The sequence below is a fragment of the Chlorocebus sabaeus genome, chromosome 2 (genome assembly GCF_047675955.1).
Source record: "Chlorocebus sabaeus isolate Y175 chromosome 2, mChlSab1.0.hap1, whole genome shotgun sequence".
Lineage (NCBI taxonomy): Eukaryota > Metazoa > Chordata > Mammalia > Primates > Cercopithecidae > Chlorocebus > Chlorocebus sabaeus.
Genome location: NC_132905.1, coordinates 38,848,292 through 38,875,473, shown reverse-complemented (window position 1 = coordinate 38,875,473; position 27,182 = coordinate 38,848,292). Strand labels below are relative to the sequence as shown.

Here is a 27,182-nt window from a genome sequence, read left to right as displayed (position 1 = left end):
ATACGAATACCACAAGGTAGTCTGTGCAGATACACTATTTTTCCCATAGCCTGATAAACCCATGTGGCTCCATTTTTCATATTTACAAAGGGCTCCAAACGCAAACACTTTCAGGGGGGGCCTGATAATGTCAATGAGCCAAGAGGGTTGGTAACAGGTAAGGGAAGGACTTTGACAACCTGGAGACAAATTCTTTATATTTAAACAATCAATCAATCAATCAAAACTCTGTGCAGGCCAAACACAGTACTTCTATGTCAGGGTTGAACCACCTGGGTATGAGCATTTGATCCCAGCCTTCCAGGATCAACAAAGCACCTGGTTAGTGACCTTCAGCCTCTGCAACCTTAGCCTCTCAATGTTACCCAGCACCGACGGACATACAACAGAGTTACAAGTCGCTTCAAGACCACAACCCCTCCCAACATCAACTGTTAAAGTTCTACAACACCAACCATCCAAAGCAGCTAATTCTGGTCACCCTCTCAGTGAAGGAAGCCTCCTCAGACCCCAGTCACACTCTTCCCTGTAAGAGCTGTGGTTTTTGCCTTCTGTAACCCTCATCTGGGACTTGACCACAGGCAGGCACCAAGTCCATCTTCTCCAACTGTATTAAACCTGTCTAGGTCTAGGTCAGATCTCCCATGCCTTGGTATTCTCATCAATGCTTAGCAGCAATTTGCCCAGAGTAATTATCTGGTGAGTACTTACAGTTTCCAAAGGTGGGTGCAAGGAAGAGAAACATCTATATACCTTTGATAAATCAAATAACCTCTTCCTCAATTCCCCATTCAGCAGAGACTGACTGATCTAGGTTCTGGACACCGGTATACCTGGGTTCAAATCCTAGCTCAAGTTATTTAACCTCTCTGAGCCTCACTATCCTTATGTGTAAAACCTCACAGGGTTGCTGCAAAAGTGAAATTAAGTGCTTACACTGTGCATGACGAAAGCACTTTTAAAACATTAGCTACAGTCAGGCACTGTGGCTCAGGCTCATGCCTGTAATCCTGGCACTTTGGGAGGCCAAGGTGGGCGGATCACGAGGCCAGGAGACCAAGACCATCCTGGCTAAGACAGTGAAACGCTGTCTCTACTAAAAATACAAAAAATTAGCCAGGCGCGGTGGCGCCCACCTATAGTCCCAGCTACTAGGGAGGCTGAGGCAGAAGAATCCCTTGAACCTGGGAGGCAGAGGTTGCAGTTAGCTGAGATCGCGCCACTGCACTCCAGCATGGGCAACACAGCTAGACTCCGTCTCAATAAAAGAAAAGAAAAAAGAAAAAAGTGAAACGTGATCTTTGGGCAGGTTCTCACTGTCCTGATCTCTTAGGAGTTCAAGTGTCATGAGAGGTTCTGCATTAGAGATCAATTCCCTCAAGTTTTAGGACTTGGCTTTTAGAAAAGTAAAAGGATTCAATCTCAAACTCACTGGAATCAGAGCACTCCAGATTTTTTCAGTGGAGCCAGGCGTGGTGACTCACACCTGTAACTCCAGCACTTTGGGAGGCTGAGGCAGGAGGATTACTTGAGCTCAGGAGTTAGAGACCAGCCGTGGCAACAACAGTGAGACCCTATCTCCATTTTATTAAAACAAAACTTTTTTAATAAAACAAAATTTTAAAAATAGAATAAAAAGAATCATCTGAAAGCAAGCAAACAAAGCAACTACAAGGATTAGTTGGAAAATGTCTAAAAGTGAAGAAGACATTTCAAATCACCCAGTTACTAAGAATAGAACTAGAAGAGCAACAGGCATTTCATACCAGTTCCACTCTCAATTCCAATCTCCAGTGACCCCAGTCCAGGACTCAGCAGAGAGACTGCAGAATTCTTTTTACTAAATTATTCAAAAAGGAGACCTCCTTTATCTTTCATTCTCCGAATCCCAGGTCCCCGGCAGCATTCCAGAAACATTCAACGGGATTCTATTCTAAGCACTGGCTTCCAAGCACAGGCTTCTGCCACACTAAGAGAGCCCAGGCACGCTTGATCCCTCCCTTACACCTCCACACTCATGCTCCCCACACAGCACCTGAGGCTCACATGTGTCACATGCTCTGGCAAGCAAACAAGGCAGCTGTTCATCTAAGAACACGGACAAGGCACCCCTGCCACTGCAAGGATCCTATCCCCCGAGGTGACTCACGTGCTAAACACAGGGGTGCCCACCTGCTGCATCAACTCAGCTGCCTCGTCATCCCCGTTGCCCACACCAGGGTTCTTTCGCACCACACCAGGGCCAGCCTTAGGAGCCGCAGCAGTTCTCTGTGTTGACATGGGCCTCTGGGGAGCTGAAAAAGAGAGCACAGGTTTTTGAAAAGGAGTAATTTCAGACCAAACAAACAAAAAATCCACAAGACAACATGGAGAAGCTGTGACCAACTGCCTTCCACAGGTGTTCAGTGAAGGGAACCAATGCTAGAGAGCCCCAGCATGCAAGACCACACTCCCACATTTGTCTGAGTGGTTTCTATCCTGGCAGCAGAGTTAAGTACCAATTTCAGTCATGACGTTTCATGCTGGGAGTAAGTCCTTCAGTGAGGTCTTTTCTCCACTGCGGTGAACAGGACTAGCATCTGAAAGGGGTACAGTCATTCCGGTGCATAGAGATGATCCACCTTAACCCAGCTCTGACCAAATCCACAAACAGGTTGTTTCATGTTGGTTACAACAGTTAAGATTTAGTTAACACATCTACAAACCAAATCCAGCTTCGTAGAGCAAAGACAAACTTCACGTCAGGCATGAGCACACAGTCCTGGCTGCTGCCAGGTGCCCACTGCTCCCCATCTGGAAAGTTAGGTCCCTCCTAACTCCTCACCTCCGACTCCTTGGATTGCAAGAGGGAGGGAATCCATAAGAGCAGGAGAGCCTGCTCTTCCCATGAATTGCTTTAAAATCTTTCTCTCTGCTTACCTTTTAGAAGGAGTTTAGGAAGGTGAGGAGAGAAAAGCATCACACTGACTAGTATTTACAGACGTCTCTCAGTATTTACAGCCAAAAGCAGACAAAGACAAGAAAAAAGGAGTAAAGCAGCCAACCTATCTATAAGTAATCAAGAATGGGCTAAACCTCAAGGTATAGATATCATTGATGATTCACTTACTTAGCAATTATTTTGTAAAGTTTGCATATTACATGCCAGGTTTGGAAATATCTCATCTTCCTAACACCCCAAACTATAATCACAAGGCCTTTCACCCACAGTAACAGGCATTTCCTCTGGATGACTCTCTCTAGCACGTTTATCCCAAAGACTAAATGCTTAATGCACGTCTCCACTCAACTGGTAGCAGCATCTGAAATATGAAATGTACAGGGTTATCTATGCAGTTTCCCATTCTAAACAGCTAAAGAATAAAAAGTACTCAACATCTAGAGAAATGGGAACCCTCATATACTGCTGATGGGAATGGAAACAGCTCAGCCACTTTGGAAAATAGGTAGTTCCGCAAAAGGTTAAATACAGAGTTAACACATGGCACAGCAATTCTGCTCCCAGAGTATATACCTTTGAGTCTGTAACTGAGAGAACTCAAAACGTATGTCCACACAGAAGCTGCACATGAATGTTCATAGCAGCATTATTCCCATTTGCCATAAAGTGGGAAACAACGCAAATGACCATGAACTGCTGAATAAAATGAAGTACAGGCATGCAATGGAATACTATTCCAAAATAGAAAAGAATGAAGGACTGATACATGCTAGGTCATGGATGAACCTTGAAAACAGCAGGCTGAGCAAAAGAAGCCATACACAAAAGACCACATACTCTATGATTCTATGTATAGCAGAACTTCAGAATTTGCAAATCCAGAGACAGAAAGCAAGTAAGTGGTTGCTTAGGGCTGGAGGGAGGGCGAAAAGCTGGGGAAAGTGGGAAGTGACAACTATTAACTACGCACAACGTTCCTTTTTTTAAATTTTTTTTTCTTGAGACAGAGACTCTCTCTCTCGCCCAGGCTGCGATGTAGTGGTGCAATCTTGGCTCACTGCAACCTCCACCACTGGGGTTCAAGCGATTCTCCTGCCTCAGCCTCCTGAGTAGCTGGGATTACAGACATGCGCCACCATGCCCAGCTAATTTTTGTTATTTTAGTAGAGACGGGTTTTCACCATGTTGGCCAGACTGGTCTCGAAACTCCTGACCCTCAAGTGATCTGTCTGCCTCAGCCTCCCAAAGCGCTGGGATTACAGGCATGAGCCACTGCGCCCAGCACAAGGTTTCTTTTTGGAGTGATGAAAATGTTCTAAAATTGATTGTGGTGATAGTTACACAAGTCTTTAGATATATTAAAAACCGTTTAACTTTATACTTTAAATATAAAAGTATAATTATATGGCATGCGAACTGTCTCTCCATAAAGCTATTTAGAAAGCACTCAGCCTATCCTATCAGATGAACCAGCCTCTCTCAAGGTATTATGAAACCTTAATTATCTACCCTGCCCCACAATATACACATTGTATACTACTGTAAACACATCCTGGGAAAGCTATCAAGCCCATACCCTTCTGAGAAGGTATGTAAAATCAGCCTCTCCCTACCCCCTAGACTCTGCTAGCACCACGGCAAGCCAAAGTCACCTAACAGCTATAGTTCTAGGGCAGGTAGGGAAGCCGTGAGTATACATAGGAAGCTGGTCTACAGACAGAATAACACAGACAGCCAAGAGCAGTCCCTGAGAGACCTACACAGCTCCTTCAAGGAGTTCAGCTCTGGTATAACTTCCCATCCTAGGGCTCTGTGAAAATGCCCTTGTTTTGGAATGAACAAATGCTCTCTTACATGAGCTGGCCTGATGGATTTCTAGAGCTTTGGCAAAACTGCATACAGTAACTTGTTCAAATTTCAAAAACCCTCTGGGGCAGGTATTAAAATTCCCATTTTATAGAGGAAGAAACTGTGGGGCAGAGTTAAAGCTGCTTACACAGGGCTACAGACACCTAAGGACAAACATAGTTATCTGCCTGATGCCAGAATCCACGCCCTGGCCACATACCTGGGATTATATTTCTTAAGATCCCTAAGCCTACGGCTACTGAAAAAATTCTAGTTGAATGCTGAATGAATATCTAGAATGCTATTTTTTGGAAACGTTTTGGGGTTGTTTTTTTTACCTGCACTGCTAGAACTGAGAGGTTTCTTCGGTTTATTCAGAGCTGGAGCAACAAGGGAAGGAGCCACTGCAGTTTCTTGACCTTGTCTGGCAGCCACAGGGTCATAGTCTTTTCCATCATAGTTTGCATCAAAAAACTTCTTGAACCACTGAACGAATTCAAAATTGTCCTGAAACTTTCCTTTTACTAATTTGTCCACAGGAATTATCTGCAGAGAAAAACAACTGTTTAGCCCAAAACAAGAGGCTTTTGGCAAGCATCAAACTAGTCCATGCATCAATTCATTATAAAGCTTTGCCAAAAGGAGAAAAAAATATTTTAGAGACCTTAGGGCTAAGTAAGCCCCTAAATTTATAAAGCAAGTTTCATGCAGTTTGCCTTCAAGAGTACCTACACTTACCAACCCCTCCCCACTCTATCAAATTTATGAAAAGGAATCAGAAACAAAAAAGGAACAAATATCATATAAGTCACATATACACATCCAAGCACATGCTAAGACATGATACAAGTGTCATTATGCTATAAAGAGTAGGTCTGCCATATAACTTGCATGGCCACAGTGCCTATCACAAAGCACGAAATCCACTGCATAGGCCAGGCACGGTGGCTCATGCCTGTAATCCCAGCACTTTGGGAGGCCAAAGCAGGCAGACTGCTTAATCTCAGGAGTTTGAGACCAGCCTAGGCAACATGGTGACACCTCGACTCTACCAAAAATACAAAAAAATGAGCCAGGTGTGGTGGCATGCGCTTATGGTCCCAGCTCCTTGGGAGGCTGAAACTGGACTGCTTGAGCCCAGGAGACAGAGACTGCAGTGAGCCAAGACTGTGCCACTGCACTCCAGCCTGGGTGACAGAGACAGAGAGAGACCCCATTGAAAAAAAAGGGAAGACCTCTCTTTCCCTAAGCGGCCTAAGGTAATCTGTGAAAATGGTTCACTATTCACTTGACCCGGAGAACCCCACGAAATCATGCAAATCAAGAGGTTCCAATCTTCATGTTCACTTTAAGAACACTCGTGAAACTGCCCAGGCCATCAAGGGTATGCATATTCAAAAAGCCACGAAGTATCTGAAAGATGTCACTTTACAGAAACAGTGTGTACCATTCCAACGTTACAATGGTGGAGTTGGCAGGTGTGCCCAGGCCAAGCAGTGGGGCTGGACACAAGGTCAGTGGCCCAAAGAGTGCTGAATTTTTGCTGCACATGCTTAAAAACGCAGAGAGTAATGCTGAACTTAAGGGTTTAGATGTAGATTCTCTGGTCATCGAGCATATCCAAGTGAACAAAGCACCAAAGATGCGCCAACGGACCTACAGAGCTCATGGTCAGATTAACCCATACATGAGCTCTCCCTGCCACAATGAGATGATCCTTACTGAAAAGGAACAGATTGTTCCTAAACCAGAAGAGGAGGTTGCCCAGAAGAAAAAGATATCCCAGAAGAAACTGAAGAAACAAAAACTTACAGCACAGCAGTAAATTCAGCATTAAAATAAATGTAATTAAAAGGAAGAAAAATCCATTGCACAAATCAACCAAAGGCATCTACAATGAACTGTGTTCAAGAAAATTCTGGGCCGGGCGTGGTGGCTCACACCTGTAATCTCAACACTATGGGAGGCCGAGGCGGATGGATCACTTGAAGTCAGGAGTTCGAGACCAGCCTGGCCAATACGGTGAAACCCTGTCTCTACTAAAAATACAAAAATTAGCCAAGTGTGGTGGTGGGCGCCTGTAATCCCAGCTACTCAAGAGGATGAGGCACGAGAATTGCTTGAGCCCAGGAAGTGGAGGCTACAGTGAGCTGAGATTGTGCCACTGCACTCCAGCCTGGGCAATAGAGTGAGACTGTCTCAAAAAAAGAAAAGAAAAGAAAAAAGAATAATTCTAACCTGAAAATAGATCAAGATGCAAAATCAGTCTCCGGATAAATTTTTACAAAATGACATGTTTTCCAAGTTAATTCCAAATCCTATTAAAACATGCTTGCTGGGTGCAGGGCTACGTACCTACAATCCTAGCTATCTTGAGGACTGCTTGAGTCCAGGAATTTAGACCAGCACTGGCAACACAACAAGACGTCATCTCAAAAAACAAAAACACCAAAAAAAAACCCCCACAAAAAACAATAATAAAAAATATACATAAAGACCCTGTAAGTATTTTTACTATACAAGAATACTGTGTTTTCAAGTATTCAAATCACTGAAGTGTTGGCTACAGCTTAACTTTTTAATCTTTTTTAGAGATGGCGTCTTGCTCTGTTGCCCAGGCTGGAGTCTCGTGGTGCAATCATAGCTCACTGCTGCCTCAAACTCCTGAGTCCAAGTGATGCTCCTGCCTCAACCTCCAGAGTAGCTAGGACTACAGGCATGAGCCACCATGCCTGGCTTTTAACTATCTTTTAATCTCCAAAGATTCCAGTTGCAATGTATTATAAAAAGAATATATGCAATTATATATACACCCCCAACAAATATAATTTTTAAAAATTACTTTGCATGATACTGAAGCATTCACAAATATTACCTCTGTACTCATTTCAATAACCCAGAAATACATAGCATGGGACAGAATTAGATACAAAACAAAACTGGCCATGCTAACCGTTGAGGTACACAAGAGATCATTACACTATTTACTATTTATTATTTATACACTATTATTACTTTTATATACTTTAGACATTTTCCATATTCAAAAAATAAAATACAATTCCATAAAAATGAATGCAAAATTACTGTATATAAGCTATATCTATTTAAACTATGCCTGGAAACTAAGTGATATTCTTATACTATAAATGCCTATTTTATATATTGTAGAGACAGAACTAAAATTTAAAAAAAAAACCTGATTTCAAAATACATAAAAACCAGACACACTAGCAAGATAACTGGGGGTGTTACTACCTTTGCCAAAGAGAAAAAAAAAAAAGTTATCCCCCCAAAAATGACTTAAAAGGATAAACCCTTCACAAGGGTGGGGGAAGGGACAAACTACTTAATCTACTATCTACTAAAACAGAGGTAATGTTTGTGCTAAATCATGCCCGGTGGACCATGTTTCTGTCACCCTCAAAAAACTTTGGGGGCAGAAAGGAGTCTTCCAGCACCCACCACGGAGCCTCCTTGTATCCTTCTGTAAAAAGCAAGTATTTCTAGAATCTTCTCCACCTCAGCCTCCAAAGTGGTGGGATTACGGGTGTGAGCCACCGTGCCTGGACTTCTCTATTGGAACTATTCTACATACAGTATACTTTTACAGAAATAAATCCAGATTAAGAGAGTTAGATTTCAGACTACTAGAGATTACACAGTAATTTTTTTTAAATAAAAATCACTGTCCAAATTTACAGGTTGATTCCTCTAAACAGTTACTAACTTCACAGACGATGAAGAAACAAACAAGAAAGGGGCATAGGGGCAAGAAGGTAGAGGGAAACTGCTCCCAGTAAATTCTATGTTAACTGAGAAAAGTTAACTAGATAAATTAAGAATAAAAAGAAAATGCCCAAAGTCATAAGCTAGCATCTATATCCTTAGTAATGATCTTTAATTAAGGAACATTAACCACAGTAAAAGATAACATTTACTTACTTTGTCAACACCCATTCTCTTAAAACCCGCTTGTAGTATTTTGAAGTTCTGGATGTACTCGTGTTCTAGCTTAGCCTGGAATTTCACTTTCTTCAACGCAATGGAGCCAGGGAACAGCATGTCCATAAACTGACAATAGGCAGCCCCTGAATGAACAGCAGCAACAGAAAAATAAAATTAAAGAAGCAGGGTGAACTTCTTCCCAGACCCACTTAAACCAAATACAATTTTAAAAGCTGTGAGGTAGATCTACAAAAATCAAAAGCTTCACTGATTTCATGTGAAGTCAATTTTTAAAATCTATAACAAGACTGTGGTTTTCACCCCATATATTCTACAACGTACTTGCAACCCAGACGTCTATAACAAGAAGAAAAGGAATGTTTCTACAAAATTTTAAAACTCCTGTTCTTTATTGGTAATCATCATGACAATAAAATGACCACTAGAAAGAAAAATGAATGCCCAAAACACAGAAAAGATAACAGAAGTGACATTTTCTGATTTTTCAGAAAGATATACCCTCATCTTCATGAGGGGATTTCCAAGATCCAGCCTTGATCTAGATTAAAAACATTTTTTTCCCTAAGATGTCTGTCTCCCTGGGCTTTTTACATCTCTAAATATATTTAATCTATCATTTCTTTTCTTTTCTTTTTTTTTGTTGAAACAGGGTCTCACTGTCGCCCAGGCTGGAGTGCAGTGGTACAATCTCAGCTCACTGCAACTTCTGCCTCCGAGGCTCAAGTGATCCTCCCACCTCAGCCTCTGGAGTAGCTGGGACTATAGGCTCGTGTGACCAACGCCCAACTAGTTTTTTATTCTTTTTGTAGAGCACCCGGCCAACCCGTCATTTAATTAACAAAGCTGAATAGAAGACATTTTTGTGTTCCTCTATTAAATTTTTTTGTTTTGTTTTGTTTTTTTGAGACAGAGTCTTGCTCTGTCACCAAACTGGGGTGCAGTGGCACAATCTCGGCTCACCACAACCTCCGCCTCCCGAGTTCAAGCAATTCTCCCGCCTCAGCCTCCCGAGTAGCTAGGATTACAGGCCTCCGCCACTACGTCCAGCTAATTTTTTGTATTTTCAGTAAAGACAGAGTTTCACCATGTTGGCCAGGCTGGTCTTGAACTCCTGACCTTGTGATTCACCTGCCTCGGCCTCCCAAAGTGCTGGGATTACAGACGTGAGCCACCGCGCCCAAATTTTTTTTTTTTTTTTTTTTTTTAAAGACTTACCATGGCCAAGCGCAGTGGCTCACGCCTGTAATCCCAGCACTTTGAGAGGCCACGGCGGGCATATCACCTGAGGTGAGGAGTTCGAGACCAGCCTGACCAACATGGTGAAACCCTGTCTCTAGTAAAAATACAAAATTAGCCGGCTGTGGTGGCGCATGCTACTGTAATCCCAGCTACTCGGAAGGCTGTGGAAGGAGAATCGCTTGAACCTGGGAGGTGGAGGTTGCGGTGAGCCGAGATCGTGCCACTGCACTTCAGCCTGGGCAACAAGAGTGAAACTCTGGGCCAGGCGCGGTGGCTCACACCTGTAATCCCAGCACCTTGGGAGGCCGAGGCGGGCAGATCACCTAAGGTCAGGAGTTCGAGACCAGCCTGACCAACATGGAGAAACTCCGTCTCTAAAAAAAATATAAAATTAGCCAGGCGTGGCAGCGCATGCCTGTAATCCCAGCTACTCAGGAGGCTGAGGCAGGAGAATCGCTTGAACTTGGGAGGTGGAAGTCGTGGTGAGCCGAGATTGCACCATTGCACTCCAACCTGGGCAACAAGAGCAAAACTCTGTCTCTGAAAAAAAGAAAGAAAGAAAAAAAATTATCCAGGCATGGTGGTGGCGCATGCCTATAGTCCTAGCTACTCAGAAAGCTGAGGTGGAAGGATCACCTGAGCCTGAGAGGTTGAGGCTGCAGTAAGCCATGATCAGGCCACTACACTGTCTCAAAAAAAAGAAAAAAGAGCAAAACTCTGCCTCAAAAATAAATAAAGACTATGATAAGGCCAGGCACAGTGGCTTATGCCTGTAATTTCAGCACTTTGGAAGCAGGTGGATCGCTTGAGTCCAGGAGTTCGAGACCAGCCTGGGCAACATGGTGAAACCCTGTCTCTACAAAAAATACCAAAATTAGCTTGGGGTGTTGGCATGCCCTTTTCATTCCAGTTACTCAGGAGGCTGAGGTGGGAGGATCACTTGAGCCCAGGAGGTTGAGACTGCAGTGAGCCATGATCGCATCACTGCACTCCGGCCTGGGGGACAGAGAGAGACCTCGTCCCAAAAAAAAAAAAAGACTGCTATAATAAATTATTGTAATATTTCATCCCATTTCATTCCTTCCCCCACTTGCCCATTTTTTTTTTCCAAAAAGTGTTTTATTAGTGCTTAAACTTTTTGGAAGATTATTTCTCTAATGCCTACAAACTGAACTCTCCTAATTCAGAGCAGGCTTCACTGCGTACTTTACTGCCCTTCCAAAGTTAATTTGCCAACGGAACAAGCTTGGGAAGCTAAACCAGTGGCTAAACAGTAAGTGATCTGCAGCATTCAAGACTGCCATAAAATGCATATTCAACTTACTTGAGGTCAGGCCAAACCAGTTCTCTGCTGGTTCCAGCATTCAGTTACCATTATTTTTGGAAATTCAACATAAAGACAGCAGGGGTACTTCAGTGACCAGAGTGACATTTTTAGTAGAAAGGATCTTCAGAAGGTTAAGGCCTTGATTTTTGAGGTGACTGATTTATTTACTCATCCAACAAAAGTACACTGAGGGCATTTTTTTGCTTTCTTATTTTTTTTGAAATGGAATTTCGTTCTTGTTGCCCAGGCTGGGGTGCAATGGTGCGATCTTGGCTCACTGCAACCTCCACCTCCCAGGTTCAAGCAATTCTCCTGTCTCAGCCTCCCGAGTAGCTGCGATGCAGGCATGCGCCACCCTGCCTGGCTAATTTTGTATTTTTAGTAGAGACGGGGCTTCTCCGTGTTCGTCAGGCTGGTCTCAAACTTCTGACCTTGGGTGGTCTGAGTGCCTCAGCCTCCCAAAGTGCTGGGATAACAGGCGTGAGCTACCGCGCCCGGAAAAACCAACTTTTTTTAAAAACCCAAACAGAAGACAATCTATTAAGCAATTATATCCACAGTGCTATTTTACCCAGTACTATTTTATGCAATTAAAAAAAAAAAAAAAAAATTGGCCAAGTACAGTGGCTCACACCTGTAATTCCAACACTTTGGAAGGCCAGGGCGGGCAGATCACCTGAGGTCAGGAGATTGAGACCAGCCTGACCAACATGGGGAAACCCCACCTCTATTAAAAATACAAAAAAAGGCCGGGCGCGGTGGCTCAAGCCTGTAATCCCAGTACTTTGGGAGGCCGAGACGGGCGGATCACGAGGTCAGGAGATCGAGACCATCCTGGCTAACTCGGTGAAACCCCGTCTCTACCAAAAAATACAAAAAACTAGCCAGGCGAGGTGGCGGGCGCCTGTAGTCCCAGCTACTCGGGAGGCTGAGGCAGAAGAATGGCGTAAACCCGGGAGGCGGAGCTTGCAGTGAGCTGAGATCCGGCCACTGCACTCCACCCTGGGCGACAAAGCAAGACTCCGTCTCAAAAAAAAAAAAAAAAATACAAAAAAATTGGCCAGGCGTGGTGGCATATGCCTGTAGTCCCAGCTGCTCGGGAACCTGAGGCAGGAGAATCGCTTGAACCCGGGAGGTGGAGGTTGCAGTGAGCCAAGATCGCACCATTCATTGCACTCCAGTCTGGGAGACAGAGCAAGACTCCACCTCAAAAAAAAAAAAAGGTAACGATTTATACATGAAACTGGTTACCAAAACTGCACAGGAGTTTAAAAAAAACAAAAAAGCTCAACAACTTATGAATGAAATTGGTTACCAAAATTGTACAGGAATAAAAAAATTCCCCTATTTCTAAAAAGAGAATCAATTACATCAATATTGGCATCCAGTCCTCCTGACAGACTTTTATGCGAGTATGATTCTCTTCATATTTCTTTTTCTCTTTTAGAGACAGGGTTTTGTCATGTTGCCCAGGCTGGTCTCAAACTCCTGGGCTCAGGTGATCCTCTCATTTCGGCCTCCCAAAGTGCTGGATTACAGACATGAGCTACCACAAGACCTAACTATTCATAATCAGAAGAAAATGAGCTTCCTATCTTCTGTTTTGTTTTGCTTTAAGTAAAGCAAGGGAAAAATCAAGGAGGTGCTTGAAGACTTAGGCAAAAATGTTTGAAGAGGCCAGGCACGGTGGCTCATGCCTGTAATCCCAGCATTTTGGGAGGCCGAGGCAGGCGGATCACAAGGTCAGGATCAAGACCATCCTGGCTAACATGGAACTCCATCTCTACTAAAAATACAAAAAAATTAGCCAGGTGTGGTGGTTGGTGCCTGTAGTCCCAGCTATTCCGGAGGCTGATGCAGGAGAATGGCATGAACCCGGTGGGGCAGAGCTTGTAGTGAGCGGAGATCACGCCACTGCACTCCAGCCTGGGTGACAGAGCGAGACTCCGCCTCAAAAAAAAAAAAGTTTGAAGAAATACTTCCTTGATCAGAAGTGTGACTTAATAAAACTAGTACCTCAGACAGGCTCCAGACTTACTCAATATAAAAGGGAAGGTGGGGGCTGGGAACTTAGAGGGAACTTAGTGTTCCTTCAGTAAGGAGGCCACTGCCAGCAGCGGTGAGCAATCTGAAAAGGGGCTGGATCTAGAAGATCCTTCAGAAGACAAATAAAACTGTGAATTAGCCTCAAAAGATGCTTCTCAGGCCTGGGACACTGGAAGAAAAGGTGGAATCATGGCTCCAAATGGACTACCTGGAAAAAGGAGCTAGCCTGAGAAGAAAACAAAGCTGGGATTTTAAGTAATCACAGGCAGGGCAAAAGTATCCCACAAACAGAAACATCAGACCAGATCTGAGCTGAGGGAGGCCTGGTTAGGGGTGTGATAACACTCTCTCAGAGCAGGAGGACCATGGCATTAGCAGTGCAGCAGAAACAAGATCGCCAAGCTGTCTTACATGAATTCAAGGGCTGTCAGGGCCCCACATTAAGCTGAGGAGAAAGGAACCTCCCATTTGCCTGGGAACATCAACACCTTTGCTGAGAAGGAACCCATAAAGGAGGCCAGGCTGGAGGGAGAAGACAAGGAGAAGGGGAAAGCCAAATACATTCAGTGAGGCCCTCTACACGTGCAGAGGACCAAGCTGTGCCCTTGAGAAAATGCAGAGGGGCCTGAATATGGAATGCAACACAGGAACAATTCACAAAAGCAACCTGTACTCCTTTTCTGACAAAAGCAAGCTCTCATAAAAATCATTCTCTTTGACCAGGGTTTTCCTCATGATGACTATCTTTCCAAAATACTTGATGACTACCTCTCCAAACTACGGAGACTACAGAATGTATTAATGAATCTTGAAACAACCTGCCAACTCTTCGCTGAAAGCTATCCTTGCCTAATCTCCCTCTACCATATCCAAGCAAAGGCTCAGCTCACTGTTGGGTATAGGGGAGCCCACTGTCAACAAAATTTGGCCACTTCAAGGCAGCCGGCAGATTAACACAGGACCTCAGCACTTTGCCCTCTCAAGGAAGAAACTTATTCCTACTTTGTAAAGCTGTGTTTGGTGGAGAACTCTGGTCTGCTAGATCCTCTGCGCAACAGAGCTAGGAGGGATCTGGCACCAGCGTCAAAAGCACCTGGAATTCTCCTTGGGCCTCAGTAAGCACAAGGAGTTGAGGAGCCTCACTTTCTCGGACTCCAATCCCCGGCAGCAGGCCTTCTTCAGAGAGACAATGTCTGTGTCTCATCCTGTCTGCTCTCATACTGGAAGCAAGACCTCATTTTCTAAACACCAACGTGAAACACAATGCAACCACCTACATACTCCAAGAGACATCCTATACGGCTTTCATTTTTCTTTTGAGATGGAGTCTTGCTTTTTCACCCAGGTTGGAGTGCAGTGGCACAATCTTGGCTCACTGCAACCTCCATCTCCTGGGTTTATGTAATTCTCCTGCCTCGGCCTCCCAAGTAGCTGGGATTACAGGCATGCGCCACCATGCCTAGCTAATTTTTGTATTTTTAGTAGAGAGAGAGTTTCACCATATTAGTCAGGCTGGTCTTGAACTCCCGACCTCAAGTGATCCACCCACCTCAGCCTCCAAAGTGCTGGGATTACAGGCGTGAGCCACCACACCCGGCCTCTATATGGCTTTCAAGAAGACGAGTTAAGAACGAGCAAGTTTGTTTACAAATCACAGTTAAGTGTCCCGCACTTACCCTTTTCTACTGGGAAAAAACACTTTGTCTGGGAAAAGTAGCAGACATCAGACAAAACTGACATACCACCCAGGCGCAGGGGCTCACACCTGTCTAGGACTTTGAGAGGTGGGCGGATCACAATGTCAGGAGTTTGAGACCAGCCTGACCAACATGGTGAAGCCCCGTTTCCACTAAAAATACAAAAATTACAGGTGGTGCGCACCCGTAATCCCAGCCACTCAGGAGGCTGAGGCGGAGATTGCAGTGAGCCAAGATCACTCCACTGCACAGCAGCCTGGGTGTCAAAGCGAGACTCAGTCTCCAAAAGAAAAAAAAGTAACTGACAAACCTCACAGATTTTATAGTGAAACAGAATCACTGTAACTATATGTAATTTACATTTGTAATTTACATTTGTTTAATCCCCTCCAAATGTTTCTCTAAAAGATATAACATATATGCAGCAGGATGGATGTGGGCTGTGTGCTCAGAAAGATCTGGTTCAAAACCAGATTCTGTAATACATAAGCTGTGCCATATATTACAGGGTCAGTCTCCTCATCTGTAAAAGGAGGATGTGCCCCCACCAAATGACCTGCACTCATTTGCAGGCTCTGGCACACAATCAGTATCTGAGAGCTGTTATTATAGGTGATTCTCACACTGGCCAACAAGTGGGCCAGGTATTGCTGCCCCAGTTCACAGATGAAGAACTAAAACATTAAGGGTCTTGTCAAAAGTCACATGGCTCAGAGCAGACTGAAGCCTCTTTATGCCCAGTCCTGTCTGCAACAGCTCCCTGCCTGAATGAGATAAACCTAGAGCCCAATCAGCACATACACAACTTATCTAAACATTCAAGATCACATTTTTCAATTAACTAAGTGAAATAGACTTTGGAATATATTTACAGAAAGGTAAATTTTAGACAGAATTGCTGGTGAAAAAGTTGGCTCCAGTGAAAACTAGGATGATCTCATGCCCACATTAGTCACAGATCACAGGTCAAACAAGTGCTTTAAAAGCCTCACACAAATGGGGATAGGGAAATAAATAATGAGGAAACTAACAGAAAATGGTGGGGGGGACACAGCACAGATCTAAGGCTAACAACCTGTTGTCTATGATCAACAAAGTAATTAATGCTGAATAAACACAACTCTTGGGCACCATGTGTTACTCTGCAGCTTCACACGTAGTCTCCATCTGACCATCTGTAAAATCAAGATTAAATACACCTCACCAAGGAAATAACAAGACAAGCCAAAGAAACTAAGACCGAGACCAGGACCCCAGCTATAAAATAAGGGCAGAAGCTGAACTCAAAAAAATAAATAAATAAAAAATTCTATAAACAATGGCAATATTTTTTTTTTTTAGACAGAGTCTCGCTCTGTCACCCAGGCTGGAGTGCAGTGGCGCCATCTCGGCTCACTGCAACCTCCGCCTCCCAGGTTCAAGTGATTCTCCTGCCTCAGCCTCCCAGGTAGCTGGACTACAGGTATGTGCCACCATACCCGGCTAATTTTTTGTATTTTTAGTAAAGACGGGGTCTCACTATGTTGATCAGGCTAGTCTCAAACTCCTGACCTCATGATCCACCCGCTTCGGCCTCCCAACGTGCTGAGATTACAGGCGTGAGCCACTGCACCCGGCCAAGCAAAGGCAATAATTTAAGATCGATCCAGGGCAGGCACAGTGGCTCAGGAATAGTGAGTGAATAGTAGCCGGCTCGAATAGTGGAATTATAAGTTGTTTTTTTTGGTTTTTTTTTGTTTTTTTGGATACAGAGTTTCACTCTTGTTGCCCAGGCTGGAGTGCAATGGTGTGATCTCGGCTCATCGAAACCTCTGCCTCCCGGGTCCCGGTTCAAGCAGTTCTCCTGCCTCAGCCTCCTGAGTAGCTGGGATTACAGGCATGTGCCACCACACCCAGCTAATTTTTGTATTTTTAGTAGAGATGGGGTTTCACCATGTTGGCCAGGCTGATCTCGATCTCCTGACCTCGTGATCCGCCCGCCTCGGCCTCCCAAAGTACTGGGATTACAGGTGTGAGCTACCGCACCGGCATAAGGCATTTTTTATTTTCTTCTTTCTAGTTTCCCACGTCATACAATTAGCATATATAGAAAGAGACCATATTTTTGCTCTTGCTTTAAATCATTACTTCTTTTTTGTTTTTTTGAGACAGTCTCGCTCTTATCACCCAGAATGGAGTGCAGTGGCACGATCTTTGCTCACTGTAATCTCCGCCTCCCGGGTTCAAGCGATTCTCCTGCCTCAGCCTCCAGAGTAGCTGGGATTACAGGCGCCTGCCACCACCCCTGGCTAATTTTTTTGTAGTTTTAGTAGAGACAGGGTTTCACCATGTTGACCAGGTTGGTCTTGAACTCCTGACCTCAGGTGATCTGCCTGCCTCAGCCTTCCAAAATGCTAGGATTACAAGTGTGAGCCACCACACCCAGTCTTTAAATCATTACATCTTTGTCAAATTGTTGTTAAACAGTAGTTCCATAAAATTGTGGCTGAAATGACACTTGCCTGACTTTGATCTTGTGCTTCTTGGGAATAAGAAATGCCACTGATGAACTAACATAAAACTAGAACAGTTTTATGTTAGTAGTTAGTACAGACAGTAGTTAGTACAATTACTGTCCTCAAATAAAACATGAAATCTGGATGCACAATAATAGACACCACGAAGTCGGGGCTGAGCTCCAGGCCTCAGAATGCAGTCTCTAGAGCAGAAGATGGTGGACCTGCAAGCGAGAGCATACTCTTTATTTAAGTTTAGTTCTGGCCAGGCACGGTGGCTCATGCCTGTAATCCCAGCACTTTGGGAGACTGAGGCAGGCAGATCATTTGAGGTCAGGAGTTCGACCTCATGGTGAAACCCCGTCTCCACCAAAAATACAAAAAAATTACCAAGGTGCGGTGGTGCGCAACTGTAGTCTCAGGTACTCGGGAGGCTAAAGTAGAAGAATCACTTGAATTTGGGAGGCGAAGGTTGCAGTGAGCCAAGATTGCACCACTGCACTCCAGCCTGGGTAACAGAGCCAGACCCCATCTCAAAAATAAAATAATAAACAATAAAAAAAAGGCAGGGCGCGGTGGTTCATGCCTGTAATTCCAGCACTTTGGGAGGCTGAGGCAGGTGGATCACGAGGTCAGGAGATCGAGACCATCCTGACTAACATGGTGAAACCCCATCTCTACTAAAAAAAAAACACACAAAAAAATTAGCCAGGCGTGGTGGCGGGCGCCTGTAGTACCAGCTACTTGGGAGACTGAGGCAGGAGAATGGTGAGAACCTGGGAAGCGGAGCTTGCAGTGAGCCAAGATCACGCCACTGCACTCCAGCCTGGGCGACAGAGCAAGACTCCGTATCAAAAAAAAAAAAAAAAAAAAAAAAGTATAGTTTCTTTTTGAAGCAGAAGCAAAGACAGAGCTGAGAGGAAGAAACAGGGTGGCCCTAACAAAGACCCTGAACCTCTCTGTGTGGCTTTGCAGTCAGATACAGGCCTTCACATTCCTGAAAAACCTACAGGCTTTCCTAGAAAAATGATCTAGATGATTTGTCTTACCTGAGCACAACTGCTCGATCTTTGTCAGATTCAACTGCAGAGACTCATTGATCCAAGCCAGCATGTCATGTCGACTTAGGTTATCACTGGTCACTGACGTTGAGTATACGTTCACTGCCATCTTCTAAAGCATGGGAGGAAAAAAGAAGGGCCCATGTTACAGTAGGCATGCCAGTAAGGGCAAGTGTTTCCTAGAGAGTCACCAAGAGCAAACCTGCAGGAACACTCAATTTTACTTTTATTTTTATTTTTTTTGAGACAGAGTCACACTCTTTTGTCGCCCAGGCTGGAGCACAGTGGCGAGACCTCAGCTCACTGTAACCTCCTGAGTTCAAGTGATTTTCCTGTCTCAGCCTCCTGAGTAGCTGGGATTACAGGTGTGCACCACCACACCCAGCTAATCTTTGTATTTTTAGTAGAGATGGGGTTTCACCATGTTAGCCAGGCTGGTCTTGAACTACTGGCCTCAGATGATCCGCTCACCTTGGCTTCCCAAAGTTCTGGGATTACAGGTGTGAGCCACCATGCCCAACCTAGGAACACTGAATTTTTAAGCCTCACCTTCTTCCCCAAGAGGTCAAACAAAACCTGGCCACAGAACCTGGATTTCCGCATACAGACACGACCTGAAATGAACTGTCCAACACTAGTCAGCCTAAAATTGAGGCCCCATTTTAATGTGATTAATATACAATTCTAAACTACAAGAGGCATTAAATAAGGGGATGAGTATGTGCTTTATGATGGGAGGCAGATGCACAAACAAGAATGCTTTCCGTTTAGAAAACATCAACCCAAGCTTACCCATTAAGCTATCAAAATGGGCCGGGCGCGGTGGCTCACCCCTGTAATCCCAGCACTTTTGGACGATGAGGCGGCTGGATCACGAGGTCAGGAGATCGAGACCATCCTGGCTAATACGGTGAAACCCCATCTCTACTAAAAATACAAAAAATTAGCCAGGCGTGGTGGCAGGCGCCTGTAGTCCCAGCTACTCTGGAGGCTAAGGCAGGAGAATGGCATGAACTCGGGAGGCGGAGATTGCGGTGAGCTGAGATCGCGCCACTGCACTCCAGCCTGGGCAACAGAGTGAGACTCCATCTCAAAAAAAAAAAAAAAAAAGATATCAAAATGTTTACAATTTTCTTCAGATTTTTTTTTTGCTTGTTTTTGAGATGGAGTCTTGCTCTGTTGCCCAGATTGGAGTGCAATGGCACAATCTCAGCTCACTGCAACCACCTCCACCTCCCAGGTTCAAGTGATTCTCCTGCCTCAGCCTCTCAAGTACCTAGGATTACAAGCGCATGCCACCACGCCCGGCTAATTTTTTGTATTTTTAGTAGAGACAGGATTCCAGCATGTTGGCCACGCTGGTCTCGAACTTCTGACCTTAGGTGATCCACCCACCTCGGTCTCCCAAAGCACTGGGATTACAGGCATGAGCCACCACGCCTGGCCCAATTTTTATTAATTCCTGTTTATAGTTTTCACTACTTCCCAAATTTTCCTTAAAGATTATACTAGGCCAGGCACACTGGCACATACATGCCTGTAATCCCAGCACTTTGGGACGCTGAGGTAGGAGGATCACCTGAGTCCAAGAGGTTGAGGCTGCAGTGAGCCATGTTCACAGGACTGCACTGCAGCCTGGGCGACACAGTGAGATCCTATCTCCAAAAAAAATAAAAAATAAAAAATAAATAACTTCATAATTGAAAAAGCAAATCAGCTTTTCAGCACCTAGATATAAAAAAAGCAGTAGCAAATAACCTTACAAGTGAAGAATCCTTGTAGTTAATTCTCTGCAGAGCTACCTGGGGATGGGCATCTGAGGGCCTAAGTGCCAGATGCTTCACAGACACTTGTTTAACCCTGACAGCCCTCTGCAAGGTTCACTTCATGTTCCTCATTTTACAGGTGAGGACAAGAGAGGCCCTCGGGGTTGGCAGGCAAGCCTGCCCAGCCCCAGCCTCCACATTCTCTTCCCTCCCTTTCCTGCTAGGCTTTCAAATTCAAAACAATAAACACACAGCAATGAGTCTAATTTTCAAATGCTAGTAAACGTGGGTGTTATTGTCTATGAGCACCAGTTTAGTCAACCCTCACTCATTCTACAAATGTCTACCAGCTCTACCACGTGCTAGGCACTGGTCTACGGATCAGGAAACAGAGAAGCAAGAGACAAGGTGCCTGTCCACAGGCAGTTCACATTCTAGTGGTGCAAAGTCTGATATTGACCAAATACACCAACAAACATCATTTCATACCAACCACTTATGCAACGGGGTTTAGGGAATGTGGTCGGAGGAAGCCTCTCTGAGGTGAACAGGTGAGCTTAAGGATCAGAAGGAAGGGGCAGGGCGCGGTGGCCCAAGCCTGTAATCCCAGCACTTTGGGAGGCCGAGACGGGCGGATCATGAGGTCAGGAGATCGAGACCATCCTGGCTAACACGGTGAAACCCCGTCTCTACTAAAAAGTACAAAAAACTAGCCGGGCGAGGTGGCGGGCGCCTGTAGTCCCAGCTACTCCGGAGGCTGAGGCAGGAGAATGGCGTAAACCCGGGAGGAGGAGCTTGCGGTGAGCAGAGATCCGGCCACTGCACTCCAGCCTGGGTGACAGAGCCAGACTCCGTCTCAAAAAAAAAAAAAAAAAAAAAAAAAAAAAAAAAAAGGATCAGAAGGAAGTAGCCACATGAAACTGTAGAGATAGGGCATTCCAGCCCAGCCAGCAAGAGGAAGAGCAGAACCTGAGGTGGGAACAGAAGTCAAGAGGCCAGACCATGAACGGGCTCTGCAGACTATGGGAAGGAATTAGGATTTTATTCTATTAAGAAATCCACTGTCGGGTTTGTTTTTGAGGTAGGGTGTCACTCTGTCATCCAGGCTGGAGTGCAATGGCACAATCACGGCTCACTGCAGCCCTGACTTCCCAGGCTCAAGCCATCCTCCTGACTCAGCTTCCCAAGTAGCTGGGACTACAGATGGTCACCACCAAGCCCAGCTAATTTTTCAATTTTTTTGTAGAGACCAGGTCTCATTTTGGGGCCCAGGCTCAAGCGATCCTCCGCCTCAGCCTCCCAAGGTGCTGGGATTACAGGCATGAGCCACCACACTCAGGCACTTTCAGGTTTTAAGTGGGATAGAATCTTCTCTCATTACAGTTTGAAAAAGATCACACTGATTGCTAGTAGAGAACAGACAGCAGGGAGGGAAGACTCAAGATAAAAGCAGGCTAATCCAGATCTAAATCAAATCCCTGGGCAGTCACCATGAGGACACACAATAAAATACCAGATATTTCATAGTGACCTAGACACTTACAATTTTCTTCATTTCATAAAACAGCAACATTACCAGTGGGGAGGGGCAGGGGAATGATGCAGAGCAATTTGGAACAATCCTGAGATCCTAGCCCTTTGCTCTCTTCTGGTACTTCGTTCCCTCTACCTAGTGACTAGTATAGAGTTGGTCTTTCCACATCAGTCTCCTGCACTAAGCTGCTGCAAGCCTCCTGAGTCACCAAGCTACAGAATGTGACAGCCAGAAGAGGCAAATCCATCCATCCAGTCCCCTTTTTATGGGTTGACTGAGGTCTGTAGAGGCCAATAACTTGCCAGGTCTGCGTCCCCTCACATCCCCCAGGCACTTCATAGTGTCTCGCACATAGCAAGCACTCACTACTTGTTTTCAGGTTGGCAGAACAGTGTCAAAGAAAAATGTATCTATATAAACTTGTCAGAAAGCAAATCCTCAACAGTCTTACACTCCCCAAATCAGCTGATAAAACCATGTTATGCAAGACACCAACACAATTTAGTTACTGACTCCACTGGGAAATTAATCCCTATGTTTCCAGAGCAACTCATTCGAACCTTTATGATAGGAATTGCCACAATGAATTGTTATTATCTTGTTATTTCTGAACCATTCTGGAACCAGATTTGGGCCAGGAGGCAATCCACTCGATGCAAATAGCTGAGGATTTCAAGCCAGGAGGACATGGGTTTGAATGTGAGGCAGTCACTCATTAGTTGTGTGATCGTAGGAAAGTTAAACTTAAACTCAATGTACCTCAGCTACAAGTTAAAGCCACCTATCTTAAAAGGGTCGAAGAAGGGTTTAAATTAGATAAGGTACATAAAATATTTGGCATGGCATCTAATTTAAGAGGCATTAAACAAACAAGATGTAGGGTAGGGACCTTGTCTCATTCATCCTATCTCCAGTGCCAAAAACAGTGCGCCTGAGACCTGCCAGCACTATCTCGCATGGAGATGCACTGCAACAGTCTTCAAATGTGTCTGTGTCAATCTGTTCTTACACAGCAAACCAGAGAGAATGTTCTGAATCACAAATCAGAGCAAGAGTCTCCCTTGTTTAAAATCCCTGAATGAACAAAATACCGTGTGCAAAATCAGGTGCCAAGCAGAGACATTCAAACAAAAACAAACATGGTCCCAGTTGAGCACTTGTAATCTATTAAAGCAACATTCCTATATATACTGTACTGAGTGCATCATGCTGCCATAAAATCTAAGCAGCTGGTAAAAGCCACGTCTGTTTCCTGACCACACCCCAGCTCAAAAAACGTTAATGGCCTTTCATCATCATATAATTTAAAACTTTCATTAGCAGTACATTAATACCTGGTCCCACGTGCTCCACAAATGCTGCAACCACTAAATACATGGATTAGGCACCATGTGGATGTGCAATAAACATCCACCGACTCAATCAATTAATTGGCTCCTCCTGACAGTCAAAACAGAGCTCCAGCTCATCCTTCCTTCACAATTCCATCAATGGCAGCCACGGAAGACCCATGACTACCACACAAATCTCACCCTTACAAGGCTTCCTGATTCAGGTTTCCACCACCGTGAAAAAGCTCCCTGAAGCCTACCCAGGGATCTCTCTTCCTTCAGCAGCTCTCCTAGCAAGATCCCAAACCTATGCGAATTCAACGCTGGCTCTACAGCACTCTATTACTTTCAAGGCACCACACTGAGCCCTATGCAAAGACGGGGAAGAGATGCCACCAGAAAGGAGCCATGTGACCCTGGGCAAGTCACTTAATCTTCCTGCACCACAAACGGCTCATCCTGTAAAATGGGTAAAACAGTACCTCTGCACAAAGTGGTGGTGAGGATTAAAAGAGAATCTACATGAAAACACTTAAGCAAAAGGTGCATCACGTCCTAAGCTTCCCTACGTGCCTAAAACTGTGCTAGGTAGGCACTTTGACACACCACCACAAAGGGCACATCTGGATCTGTAGCTCTGGACCTCAGGAAGAAAGTGTAATAAAGACGTTAAGAGCCTAGACACTTAAGTCTCAGGCGTGGGTTCAGCCACTTGCTGGGCTGCATAAGACACCCCACCTCTCAGAGTCTCAGACCCCTCATTTGTAAAATGAAAGTAATCTCTCTTGCCGGGGGCGGTGGCTTACGCTTGTAATCCCAACACTGTAGAGGCCGAAGAGTTAGAGAACAGCCTGGCCAACATGGTGAAACCTCGTCTCTACTAAAAATACAAAAATTAGCCGGGCGTGGTGGCGCACGCCTGTAATCCCAACTACTCCGGAGGCTGAGACACCAGAATCGCTTGAACCCGGTAGGCAGAGGCTGCAGTGAGCCGAGATGGCGCCACTGCACGCCTGGGCGACAGAATAAAACTCCGCCTCAAAAAAAAAAAAAAAAAAAAAAAAAAAAAGGAAGAAAATAATCTCTCTTAAAGACAGTATTTTTTTTTTTTTTTTTTTTTTTTTTTTGAGACGGAGTCTCGCTCTGTCGCCCAGGCTGGAGTGCAGTGGCCGATCTCAGCTCACTGCAAGCTCCGCCTCCCGGGTTCACGCCATTCTCCTTCCTCAGCCTCCCGAGTAGCTGGGACTACAGGCGCCCGCCACCGCGCCCGGCTAGTTTTTTGTATTTTTTAGTAGAGACGGGGTTTCACCATGTTAGCCAGGATGGTCTCGATCTCCTGACCTCGTGATCCGCCCGTCTCGGCCTCCCAAAGTGCTAGGATTACAGGCTTGAGCCACCGCGCCCGGCCTCTTAAAGACAGTATTAAAAGACACAAAGCCACATGGAGCACTTAACACAGTGCTTGACACAGAACAAGTGCCCAACTAACAAAGAGCCGCTATTATCATTACTACTGTTAGTGACATGCCATCAGAGAAGTGGATGCCTGGCCTAGCATAACCTCCCTCAATGAGCCTCAGGATCCTCATCCCAAAATGGGGCAGAGGTCAAGCTCTGCCCCGCAGCATCCGAGGACAACTGTGAAGCAGGGACTGAACTAGCACTGTTGATACCATCCTGTTATATTGTCCTCCTGTTCATCACAATGTGGATTCCTGGAGAGCAAATCTTTGCTCCCGGGAAAACAGCCAGGGTTTATTTAGCTCGGTGCCCAACACCTAGTGGGCACTCAATAAACACATACTGAAGAAAGCAGGGAGTCCAAGAGCTGGCTTACTTTCTGCCATACATCGCGCTGAGAGTTTAATGTGGATAGTATTACTGTCCTCGTTTTACAGATGAGGAAGCTGAGGTCCAGAGCGGTTAAAACACCTGTCCAAAGTCACACCGCACGGAACCCAACCCAGGTCTGAATCCACCACCCGATCTTCCGGTCCTCAAGCGACACGGCCTCCTACAAAGTGGGTCCCAAGAGCTCCTGGGACGGCCCACCTCGCCCACACCCTCCCAGGGCCCAACCACCCCGGGACCTCCAGCCGCCGCAGCGCAGGGACCACACCTCAGCGGCGGCCCAGAACCCCCACACCGCGGAGCAGCAGCCCCCACTTCCGGCCCGAGACCCCGCCCCCCTGAAACACAGCACAGAGCGCGCCCCCAGGCCCAGCCCGCGCGCGCCGGGTCACGGCCCCGCCCTTCCCCCACCCGGCTCGCACAGCACCGCCGTGTGGAACTGGCCAGGCGCCGCCCGTAGGGCCTGCCCGCGCACGCCCGGCTTTGGCCCACGCGGGCGCCCCCACAGCCGCACTCCCCCGGGCCCGCTGGCCGGCTCACCGGCTCTCAGAAGAACCGCGTCCACTACCCGCAACCGGCTCCGGTTCCGTCTTCGTCTCGTTCAAACCGCCAGACCCCGCCCGCCCGCCCGCGCGATGACCTCACACGCACCCCCCTCCCGTTACGCGCCGACGTAAAGGCTCGTCATCTGCCGCCGGCTCCTTTTATAGAGAGAGACTCAGCCGCGCGCCGGGGGCGGAGCTCGGCCTCTGATCGACAGAACGGGAGCCGAGAAGCGGGGCCCCGACCGCCGAGGCGACTGCGGCACGTGGTCGGCCGCAGCCAATGAGATCCCGCCTCGGCCCGGTGTGACTCGGTTACAAAATCCCTATGGCAGTAGCCAAAAAGAAAATTGCTTTTACAATGAATTTTTTTTTTTCTTAGAGATGTATGGAGGTCTCGCTGTGGTGCCCAGGATGGTCTCGAACTCTTGGCCTCAAGCGATCGTCCTGCCTTAGCCTCCCAAAGCGCTGGGATAACAGGCGTGAGCCACCGCGCCCAGCCTTACAATTAATTTCTGTAAGAATGGGTTATTGAATAATAACGATACCTGACAGACACTTTGGGGAAAGGCTGCGAAGTCAACGTTCTGGGCCGCATGCGGTGGCTCACGCCTTTAATCCTAGCACTTTTGGGGGCCCAGGTGGGAGAATCACCTGAGGTGAGGAGTTCGAGACCAGCCTGGCCAACATGGTGAACCCCCATGTCTACTAAAAATCAAAACTTAGGCCGGGCGCGGTGGCTCAAGCCTGTAATCCCAGCACTTTGGGAGGCCGAGACGGGCGGATCACGAGGTCAGGAGATCGAGCCCATCCTGGCTAACACGGTGAAACCCCGTCTCTACTAAAAAATACATAAAACTAGCTGGGCGAGGTGGCGGGCGCCTGTAGTCCCAGCTACTCGGGAGGCTGACGCAGGAGAATGGCGTAAACCCAGGAGGCCGAGCTTGCAGTGAGCTGAGATCCGGCCACTGCACCCCAGCCTGGGCAACAGAGCAAGACTCCGTCTCAAAAAAAACAAACAAAAAAAAAATCAAAACTTAGCCAGGCGTGGTGGCACGCGCCTGTAATCCCAGCTACTTGGGAAGCTAAGGCAGGAGCATCGCTTGAAACTGGGAGACAGAGGTGGCAGTGAGGTGAGACTGTACCACCGCACTCCAGCCTGGGCGACAGAGCAAGACTCTGTCCCAAAAAAAAAAAAAAGTCAACGTTCTGTGATGCCCCCCTCAACATCTGTAATATCATGTGGCATATTTTCTTAGTACCATAAGAAGGCATCTTGTACCTTTACTGTCTGTCTTCTGTGAAGTCCACAGAAGCAAGAGCCTCCTCAGTCCTGTTCCAGGTTGTTTCCCAGTTCCTATACATACATTCTCTCTTGCCCGTTCCTTTTTTTTTTTTTTTTTTTTAAAGAGATGGGGTCTTGCCATGTTGCCCAGGCTGGACTGGTCTCTTGGGCTCAAGAGATCCACCTGCATTGGCCTCTCAAAGTGCCGCGATAACAGGCGTGAGCTACCACGCCTGGCCCTTACATTCTC

At 46.0% G+C, this 27,182-nt stretch overlaps 1 protein-coding gene across 2 annotated transcripts in view; it reads right to left on the bottom strand.

Annotated features, from left to right (window-relative positions):
* Nucleotides 1-25,863, bottom strand: part of MAPRE1 (microtubule associated protein RP/EB family member 1) — a 33,425-nt gene extending 7,562 nt beyond the window's left edge. Inside the window, exons 1-5 of one of the 2 annotated variants that reach the window (XM_008020719.3) lie at nucleotides 25,646-25,863; nucleotides 18,612-18,735; nucleotides 8,735-8,880; nucleotides 5,128-5,335; nucleotides 2,173-2,294 (exon numbers count right to left, since the gene is read on the bottom strand). In XM_008020719.3, coding sequence (XP_008018910.2) covers nucleotides 2,173-2,294; nucleotides 5,128-5,335; nucleotides 8,735-8,880; nucleotides 18,612-18,732 — 597 coding nt within the window. In that variant the 5' untranslated portion in view covers nucleotides 18,733-18,735; nucleotides 25,646-25,863. The remainder of the gene's footprint in view (nucleotides 1-2,172; nucleotides 2,295-5,127; nucleotides 5,336-8,734; nucleotides 8,881-18,611; nucleotides 18,736-25,645) is intronic. The other variant, XM_008020724.3, reaches the window with a different exon arrangement.
* Nucleotides 25,864-27,182: the final 1,319 nt, after the last annotated feature.